This window comes from Neopelma chrysocephalum, unplaced genomic scaffold (assembly GCF_003984885.1).
Source record: "Neopelma chrysocephalum unplaced genomic scaffold, ASM398488v2 Primary Assembly neopelma1_74, whole genome shotgun sequence".
In the NCBI taxonomy this organism is placed as follows: Eukaryota; Metazoa; Chordata; class Aves; order Passeriformes; family Pipridae; genus Neopelma; species Neopelma chrysocephalum.
Genome location: NW_020897735.1, coordinates 575747 through 585158, shown reverse-complemented (window position 1 = coordinate 585158; position 9412 = coordinate 575747). Strand labels below are relative to the sequence as shown.

Sequence of the window (9412 nt, the reverse complement as noted above, 5' to 3'; positions counted from 1 at the left end):
AGGCTGGGATCAGCCCCAGCTGACTGATGCCCATCCACAACTCACAGAGCCAAACTCGCCTCAGCTGCAGACTGCCTTGTAACCCCGTGGGATGAGAAGTTTATAAATCAAGGCAGAACATAGCCAAAAGGCACAGACAGAAGCACCAAATTTATTCCTGCATTTAGCAGCTAAACTGATGATTAAAGCACCTTAGATTTAAAGCTTCCGCTCCAGCATCAGAAGCAAAGTGGCAAAGGGGAATCCAGATAAACCCTATTAAAAGAACATCTGTCATCTCAGCAAAATAAATTTCAGAGAGATAGTTCTCTCTTCCCTGCTCCACCTCAGCTGGATCTCTCTGGACCTGATGTTTATGGTACCAATTCTAAAAGAAAGAACTGACTTTTCCACTGAAGATGAATGGAGAGATTTTGAGTGTACAGTTTATGGCCTTGCAGCATTGCTCACAGTAGTAGGAATGAAGCTAATGCTGGTTTTATCTTACACCAGGAGGAGTCCAGGTGATCAGTGAGGAGAGCAGAGAGGTGCTCTGGCACTTGAAAACCATAAAAACTATTCAAACTGCACAGCTGAGCAGTTTTCTCTTGCAGTCTCAGTTCTGAGACCTCCCCGTGGCTGTCCCTGCCCCTCGGGTGTGCTCCTCCCCTCCCTCATCAGAGCCCTAATGCAGAGCTTCCCACCCTGTCCTTCCCAAAGCTGCTGTACCCCAGGGGGACCCCCCAGCAGCCCACCTCGCTGGGCTCAGGGCTGAGATGTAGCCAAGAAACAGGCATGGGAAAAAATGGGAAATTCGTTCAAAATATTGAAGCACGAGGCAGGGATCTAAAAATGGAGACACGACAATTAAGAAAAAAGGTCACGGTGGCATTTCAGCCGTGCAGGAGCTTCAGAGTCAAGTGAGTAAACAGAATCACTGAATCACAGAACAGCTGGGGTTGGAAGGGACCTCTGGAGATCATCCAGTCCAACCCCCCTGCCAAGGCAGGGTCACCTGGAGCAGGTGACACAGGAACACATCCAGGTGGGTTTGGGATGTCTCCAGAGAGGGAGACTCCATGCCTTCCCTGGGCAGCTGTTCCAGAGCTCTGCCACCCTCCGTGGAAAGAAGTTCTTCCTCATAATGAGGTGTTTTAGTTGTGTTTTAGTTTATGGCCATTGCTCTTGTCCTGTCACTGGGCACCACTGAACAGAGTCTGGCACCATCCTCTTGGCACCTGCCTTAGAGATATTTGTATGGATTGATGAGATCCCATTTGAGTCTTCTCTTCTCTAGACTAGCCAGGCCCAGCTCCTGCAGTCTCTCCTCGTATGAGAGATGCTCCAAACCCCTCATATCTTTGTGGCCTCTGCTGGACCCTCTCCAGTAGCTCCTTGTCTTTCTTGAGCTGTGCACAACAGTGTGCACAATGTTCACTGTGGGTTACCCAAATCCTGACCACAGCCCTGCTGTGACTTTACTGGGCACCACAACCCCACTGCTCCTGAGGAAGGAATGTCACACACTTCCCTGCAAAGCCACAGGGAAGAGGCAAGGGCTGCTTCTGTAAGGGAGCTGCTCTGAGAAACCACAAGGTCACTTAGCTATGACAAAATGGTTCCAATTAGTCTTCTGTGCTCAAATGGGCCTAGAAAACAAACAAACTCCAGATAGTATTGACATAGTGTCTCATAGGTGAGTAACCTTTTAGTCTGGCCTCTAACATTAATGTGAACAGATGAAATTGTTCCTGTGAGACATGACCCGAAGGAGCAAGTGGCAGCTCCATCACTGGCCTCAGCATCTCCATGGCAACACTGTGACCTGTGCTTTCACTCCCTTTATAAGCCAACAACATATTCCACGGCAAATTTCAGGATACACCCACACCATAATTGCTTCGGCTTATGCTGGAAGTGGCCACAGAGATGAGATTTCACATCCCTGCCCTGTCCTGAGCTCAGGCCGCCTACAGCCCCCTCCAGAGCACAGGCTGTTAATGGAAAGGCCACCTCCACTGCTCGAGGCCACCTCCACCTCATCAGCACAGGGACACACTGGGAGCAGGGCCAGGTGCACTGCTGGTCCACCCTGGGGACAGGGCAAACACCCTCTGGAGAAAAAGGCCTCCTTGGTGCTCACCCTGCACCAGGTACCACTGGCAGCTCCACAGTCTGAACACTGCCAAACTGCAGGTCCCTCAGAGCACTGCACAGCTCCAGCTTGACTTCACGGAGGCACAAAAAGCACAGCTTGCAGGTTGCTTTACCCTGAAGCACCTGCAAGGCCTCACACCGGGGTTTCTCCAGCCCCAGGTCAGTTCTGGCAGCGTCAGGAAGCTCCTCTGTGTGTGGCTGCTCCTCCACACACACTCCCAGACTCTCCAGAGGCAGCCAAAGCCCAGGCTGCAAACACAGTGGGTTGATCCAGTGCAGGCTCTGCACCTGGGACAGGGGTAAACATGTTTTGTTCCTGCCACCCCTCCCCACTGCCATTTGGCTCAAGTGCCCTCTTCTCCTTACACATTGCATGATGACTGAAACACGATGCAAAAACAAAGGAAAGATATGAAGATGATCTTTTTTGAGCTTAAAAGGAAGTGTCTTCCAGTTTCAGGTAAACACCCCTTTGGTTTGCACTGATGCAAACCAGTAGCCAAGCTGTTGTTGCAAGAATCACATCAAATTTGTGCCAAAACCTGCAAGGTAGCTCTGGCAGCACAAACCACACCTTATATCTGCTGGGATCTCTCCCTTTCTCTTGCTTCCAGAGCCTTTCCCACTCATCCTGCCCAGAGCAGTCAATCCCAGAGCAGCCCAGAGCTGCATCCCACAGCCCTGCACTCCAGCAGCAGCAGCTCCCTCCCAACAACCCCACTGAGCAAAACAGAAACTGCCTGATAAAAAAGTAACAGGAAAACAACCCACACAGCTCCCTCTCTTTCCTCAAAGGATCACTGTGTCTGACTCCCAGCTCACTGGCATGCATCACTGCTTCCCCAGGCAGGAGGCAGCTTCTCAAAGGCTCTGCTTGCTGTCCTTTTTAATGTCACTGCCCTGGGTACCTTTTCCTCTCACAGTGTCAGTACATGGAGATAACAAAATCTAAAACATTATCTCAGCGTGGGGCCTCTGACATCTAAGCTGGGGGAAAGGAACTGTCCAAAATTCCATGAGCTCTGGTGACACTTTGAGAGGTTATTTTTTCTGTGCTTTGTTCTCTGCAGCCTTTTTACACTTCCACATTATTTCACTCCTTTTCTCCTATGTTAAAACCATGCCCCAGACAAGATGGAAAGTCTTTGGAAGGTACCAGAAAGATACAAAAGTCAGCAAGGACTCTGGCAACAGCCCTGCAGTCAGAGTGAACACTGAACACAGGAGAGTGCTCCTCGTGGGAACCCTCCCAGACCTCCAGCCTGCATGAATAAGGCAGCAATGAATAGAGGCAGGAAGAGAGGAGATCCATCACCTCCTCAGCAACAGCTCCCTCAACAGATCCGTGTCCTGTCACCTGCAGCAGAGTCCAACAATCCCTTTTTTTTCTAATTCCTCAAAATAACTTAAGGATCAGGGGAAAAAGTCTCAGTGAGCCCAAAGGGACAATTTTGTGCCAGAGGAGCTGAATTAGCAGGTAAAGCAGCAAAAGAACTGACAGCCCAAAGAGACACACCCACCTCATTTTCTGCATGAGGTTTGCCCTCTGCAGGGAGAGAGGAGGGTTCAAGCTCCCAGATGCACAGAAGAGGAGGATCCTGCCCTTCCCTTCTCCATTTAAACCTTCACTGTCCCACTGATGGCTGTGCCACCTTCCTGCTCCTCAAAAAGCACAACAGACAGCTGATCCTACAGCTCCACCACTCTGCCCAGCCAAAGGTGAAGCCTTCAGAAACTTGCGCTGTGATCCTGTGACAGAATTTCTGCAGGAAGCAAAGACATGACTTCCCTGGGATTGGACTAGTGGGATGAATAAAAGGGAGCCAAATTTCCTACTCTCAACATATTTTATAGGATAGCAACCTTCCTACCATGGTTATTTATACAGAAGTGTTACAGACTGTGTTAAATTATACACTGCAGAATGTCAAAAGATGACTTAAAAATGACGATTCTTCCTCCCTCCCCCCCTTTGGAATTTAGAGTAATTTCTAGGGAATTTTTTTATTTCCAAGTGAGTACTTGAGGATCCCATAAGTATTGTGGTATTTCCATGTGTACCTCTCACAGCTTGATTCTTGCCTGTGGCAACTAAATTCACTTGGATTCAAGACGATCTCAAGCTTGACACACCAAGGGGCAGTGGGTGAAAAGGCTTCCCTGGAGAGCTTAGGGATGTGTAACAAGCACAGAGAGGGCTGAAGTGCTGCTCTGGGGAGCCCACCACATTATCCAGGAGTCACATCAGCTCCATTTCCATGTTCTCCTTACTCACAGTCCATGAGGAACAAGCAACCAGGAGCATCCCTAAGGCTGAGTAAACAACAGCTTTTTAAGTGCAGAGAGGCTCCTGCTCCTTGGACCTGAGCAGAGCTCCCCAGCCCTCAGGCACCTGAACAGATCTGCAACTGCCTCTATCGATTCCCTGCCTGGCCTGAACATGACCCTACAGGTGCTGTGAGGGCACTACAGAGGGAGCAGGAGCCAACACTTCTCCCTGTTGGAAACTGGGCTGGGGGGCTGCAAAAAAGGACCAGCAAAGACTCCTCCAGCTGACAGGAACTGCTGCAAAAATGGCCACGATGGAAGGATGGTTTTGCCACCCTGGGAAGCTCCTGCCAGCCTGTCTCTGCACAGTCTGCCCAACCCTCCCTTCCTCCTCTGCCTCACAGACACTTCATCTCAGCTGCACCAAACCCCAGCCTTTCCCCACCCTTCCCTTCCTACCACCACGGGCTGTTCTTAGACCAAATATTGTAAGTGAAGTGTCACTGGAGCTCCTCATGCCTGAAAAACATCCAAGAAAATTGCAGCACATTGTTTTAGAGCCCTTCCATTCACAGTGTTAGAACAACTCAGCCAAGGACAACTTGAAGGTCATTAGAAGAGATCCAAGAAAAAAGGCAGGGACTCATTCAGCTGGCTGCCAAAGACTAGTGTGACTGGGCTTGCTCTTTTAGCAAGAGGTTTAAACACACACAGAAATTACCTATAATGATAACACCACGTTCTATTTAATAACTTTATCCCCTGCAAAACAGTTCAACAGTACAGAACAATCTGCTACTTATTCACATAGGATTTTCTGTGGATTCCACAAGATTTTCTATAGATTTTTTAGTGAATGTACTGTCTGCAAAATATTTTCTTTCCTCACAGAGAAGACAGAGCCCTGCTAGAAGTGGAGTGAGTTTCTCTTGTGCTCTCTTGACCATCAAGCAGAACTCACCATAAGCTGATGGGGACAATACCTTGCAGCTAAAATATTGACACATTAACTGGCACATGCTGATGCCCTCAGCCAGGCAAATCTCAGTTTAACCCCTGTGGAAGCAAACCCTGGGAATAAATCCAGATGTTACCTTTGCCAGCAAGGACAGATTGCTGCACATACACTAAGCACACCAGTGAACACACTAAAACTCATCTTTTTTTAGTCCCCAGTGGAAGCGAGACCGAGGAGTGACAAAGCAGTGCAGAAGCCTTGGGCAGTGCTGTCACTTCCCAGCTCAAACTTCTCCCAGGGACATCAGCTCCAGGGGTGCATTTACCACACTGAAAGTGAACTTGTCCCCGCAGCCCACCCAGCACTGAGTCACCAAACTGCCTTTTCTCCTGCTGAGATCTCCCACCAACCCTTCATGACAAATAAATGCACTTTCATTTTAGGGCTATCAAGCAATAGGTGCATGCACACGTGGACACAAACAAGGCACCCCAGTTCTCTTACCTGAGCCATTTCTGCCTTCGGGATGGTTTTGTGAAAGATATTCTCCAAAAGCCCTCGCCGCTCTGTGTGTCACAGCAGAGGAGAGAAACAGAGATGGGCAGTGGTTAAAGGCCAAGGAAAGAAGGCACAGTTCAATAGCAATATACACTGCTGTGTTCCTGCAGCTGCCATCCCTCAGCCCCAGGTGACACCAGTGCAAACATGCTGCCACAGCAGTGAGGTTACACAGTGTTCCCCTGGCCAAAGAGGGAAAACAGAGCTGGACTGGAAGTCCAGGACTACATTAGTCTTTACCTTCTCTGTTAAAACTGAAAACTAAAATTGAAATGCACCTGCATTAAATTTGGCCTCGTTTCTCTGATGCACACAGGCTCACTGTCTTCAACCCCCTCCTGGCAGCTCAGAGGAGGAGGTTTCTCCACCCCAGTGCCAACCACCTCTCCAACCTCCTACTCAGGTCCTGAGTGCTCCCACCCGTGAGCTGTAACAGCTTAGACATGAATGCTAATGCTCGTTTTAACCACCTTCACCCCAAGTTCTCAAGCACCACCTATGTCAGTGATTGGATTACTGGAGAAGCTTATTTGAAAGACACCCACAACTACCCCAAAAAGCAGTTCCTGGTTCTCTGATGGATTGAGGTCTCATGGATGACCGAGATTTTACTGGAATATATTAAGAACCAACGAAGCAGGGGGAGCTCAAACCTTATCACACATCGAGGCCTACATAAGAGAGCAAACCTATGAATATTCCAACCAGGGAAAAGCTCTCTGCTTGCAACCTACACAGGAAAGGAATCCTTGGTCAAGGCACGCATTCCCTGGAATACAGTAATCTCCAGACTCCAATTGCTAGGGCTTTTGTATGGTCCTGCTGCAGTGCTTGTTCTCCTGTACCCAACAGACCTGTGACTCAAGAGAGCCAATACTAATGCCAGCTTTTCCCCAGCCATCCATTTTCCCTAGGTTTGTAGAACAATCTCTCCAAGGTTTGCAGCCTCACAATCAGGCTGAGCTGCCCATGGGCCTCACAAAGAGGGAGGTGAAACAGCCACCCACCTCCTGGGCCAGCCAAGCCAAGCCAAGCCAACAGACTCAGAGCCCACCAGCACACCAGCATCTCTTGGGAAGGAGACAAGACTTGCTGCAACAAGGAAGATTGTCCATATTAAGGCATCACATCCACTGTCCTCCTCCTTCAGATGTGCTCAACCTCAACATCCCTCTCCAATTCAAGCTGCTGCAAAAATCTCCTAAGGGACACTAAATATCTAAGTGGAAAAGGGCCTTGACCTCCAAAACAACCTTCTGCTTTGCTACCCGATGCAGCAGCAAACCCCAACTTGTGTAGCCACTGCTTTTATGCACCTCCTCCCAAAGGGGAAAAATTAACAAAGCTACAACACACCTCCCAGCAGGACTCGGGCTGGAAGGAGTGGGAAGTCCATTTGTCACCCTCAGCCGGCAACACGGGATCGATACAAACGATGAAGAAAGACTAATTTAATCTCCCTGGGACTAAATTTGAGCACAGCCAAATGCAAAATGCTTTGGAGCAGCACAGCTGGAGCTGTGCAAGAAAGCAAGGTTTAAGCTTCTGCATCTTTACAGACTAACATCCAGTGCTGAGCTTTTCCCCGTTTCCGGATCCTCACCTGTCTAGTCCCAGGCTGTACCTTTAGACACTCACTTGGGGTGGCAGTTGCCCAAACCGTCTTCATCAGTGCCTAAGCACACCTAGAGATGGTCACACAGAGGCTCTGTCACATGGGGAGCTGTACAATCAGCCCACAATCCCCACTACAAACAACAAAGGGACGACCATCATGGTTCACCCATCCAGGAGGAAAAGCACCTCATGGATGTTCCTTGCACCAGCCTTTCTGTCCGGGCAAAAAGCAGGACTTGGTCCCAGGACAACACAGAAATGCAGAGCTGGGAGCTGGAATGTGGCTACTTTGGGGCAGTGGTTGAGCCACCATCCCTGGAGGGATTTAAAAGACATGCAGATGTGGCACTTGGGGACATGGTTTAGTGGTGGATGTGGCAGTGTTTGGGTCGCGGTTGGACTCCTCGATCTTACAAGTCGTTTCCAACCTAAATGATTCTGCGATTCTAACATCAGGATATGCAGCTGCAAGAGCATTCCTGAGCTACTCCTGCACTCCATGTCAGAGGTGGTTAAAGCTCAGCCAAAGCCCCGGCTGATCTTGCACAGCATCGGCAACAGCCCAGCTTTGAGCAGATACCTGGGCTCAAGACTCCCAAGATCCCTTCCACCAAGACTTCTGGGACTCCAAGGCTTCCCAAGGAAATGTCTGTCCTTGCAAGGCATCACCAACACCATTCACAAACAGAGCACTTACACCCTGGGGAAAGACTCTGAAGCTTCTGTTTTGCATCAGCAGTTATTCTGTGTAGATAAAACAACGACGAGCAAGTTCTCAGGTAATAATTTATCAGTGAGAGAACACGGTGATTCACACAAAAAATGGTGAAATATGATGATAAAATGTAGTCTGTAACTAGTTCAAAAGCTCCAAGAGCTCCAAGACCATCTATCATTCTTCTCCATTCATCTCTCTGCCAACGCCTGAAGCTGATTTGTCACTCTGAAAACCTGAACCAACGCAGGCTCAAAAAACTAGTACCAAACACTTCCTAAGACCCAGACTGAAAACTGGCTAACACAGAGCCAGAGAGAAGTAATGCCACCCTCCATGCTGAAATGCTTTCCATGCTTTCCATGGTGAAAGTAATGTCACTCAGAGCAGGAGCCCAAGCAGAGAGGTGCTGCAGTGTCTCTAACCTCACTGTCCTGTTTCCCCGAGCACACGAGGTAGGAGGGTGCAATCCCAAGTGCCAGAGCTCCCAGGGAACAGGCAATACCCAGACCTCTCGTGCAGGACAGAAGCACAGTGGAGGAGCACAGGGCTGCTCCAAAGCCCTGCTGCCCTGCCCAGGCTGAACCTGCAGTTCTGTCCCTGCCTTTCCACCCCCACAGCTCTCAGACCCCACAGGCCAAGCCAAGAGCAAACAAACTTGGTCACACGGTCACAGCTCTCCCGTGACAGCAAACACGGCAGCGACGCCTGCACAGTACAATGTGCAACGGGGGGTTTCCAGCCAATTACACTGCAAACTTCAGGCTAATTATTTTGCCTATTATCTCAGTGGTTCTCTTCTACATCCCTGCTTTCCAAGTGCCATCGGCTCCTCCTTGGCTGTGCCTCAGCTGATCTCCCACTGATGTCTGCACGTGCCCTTTGCCAAGGGGACTCTGATGGCCATGCTGATGGCTCCTTATGCCTGTTTTCCCCTTGCCAAGCCTTTTGTGTTCCTTCTCTGCCCTCACTGTGCTCACAGCCACCCCAGTTTACCAGCACCTGCCCGTATCGTTACCGTGCCGTTTCCCCCTCTCCTTGGCTACCCACAGGCTTCATCAAAATAAAGCCAGAGCAAAATTCAAACAGATGGCAGCTGCTCTAGTCATCCCATTCTTTTCTATCCCTTTAATCTACACCCTCTACTGCCACAAGTCACA

At 49.5% G+C, this 9412-nt stretch overlaps 1 protein-coding gene across 1 annotated transcript in view; it reads right to left on the bottom strand.

Annotated features, from left to right (window-relative positions):
• The window catches only part of NSMF (NMDA receptor synaptonuclear signaling and neuronal migration factor), a 42179-nt gene extending 34590 nt beyond the window's left edge, over positions 1–7589 (bottom strand). The window contains exons 1-2 of the mRNA XM_027687918.1: positions 7559–7589; positions 5867–6070 (exon numbers count right to left, since the gene is read on the bottom strand). Coding sequence (XP_027543719.1) covers positions 5867–6070; positions 7559–7589 — 235 coding nt within the window. The remainder of the gene's footprint in view (positions 1–5866; positions 6071–7558) is intronic.
• Between the last annotated feature and the right edge of the window lie 1823 nt (positions 7590–9412).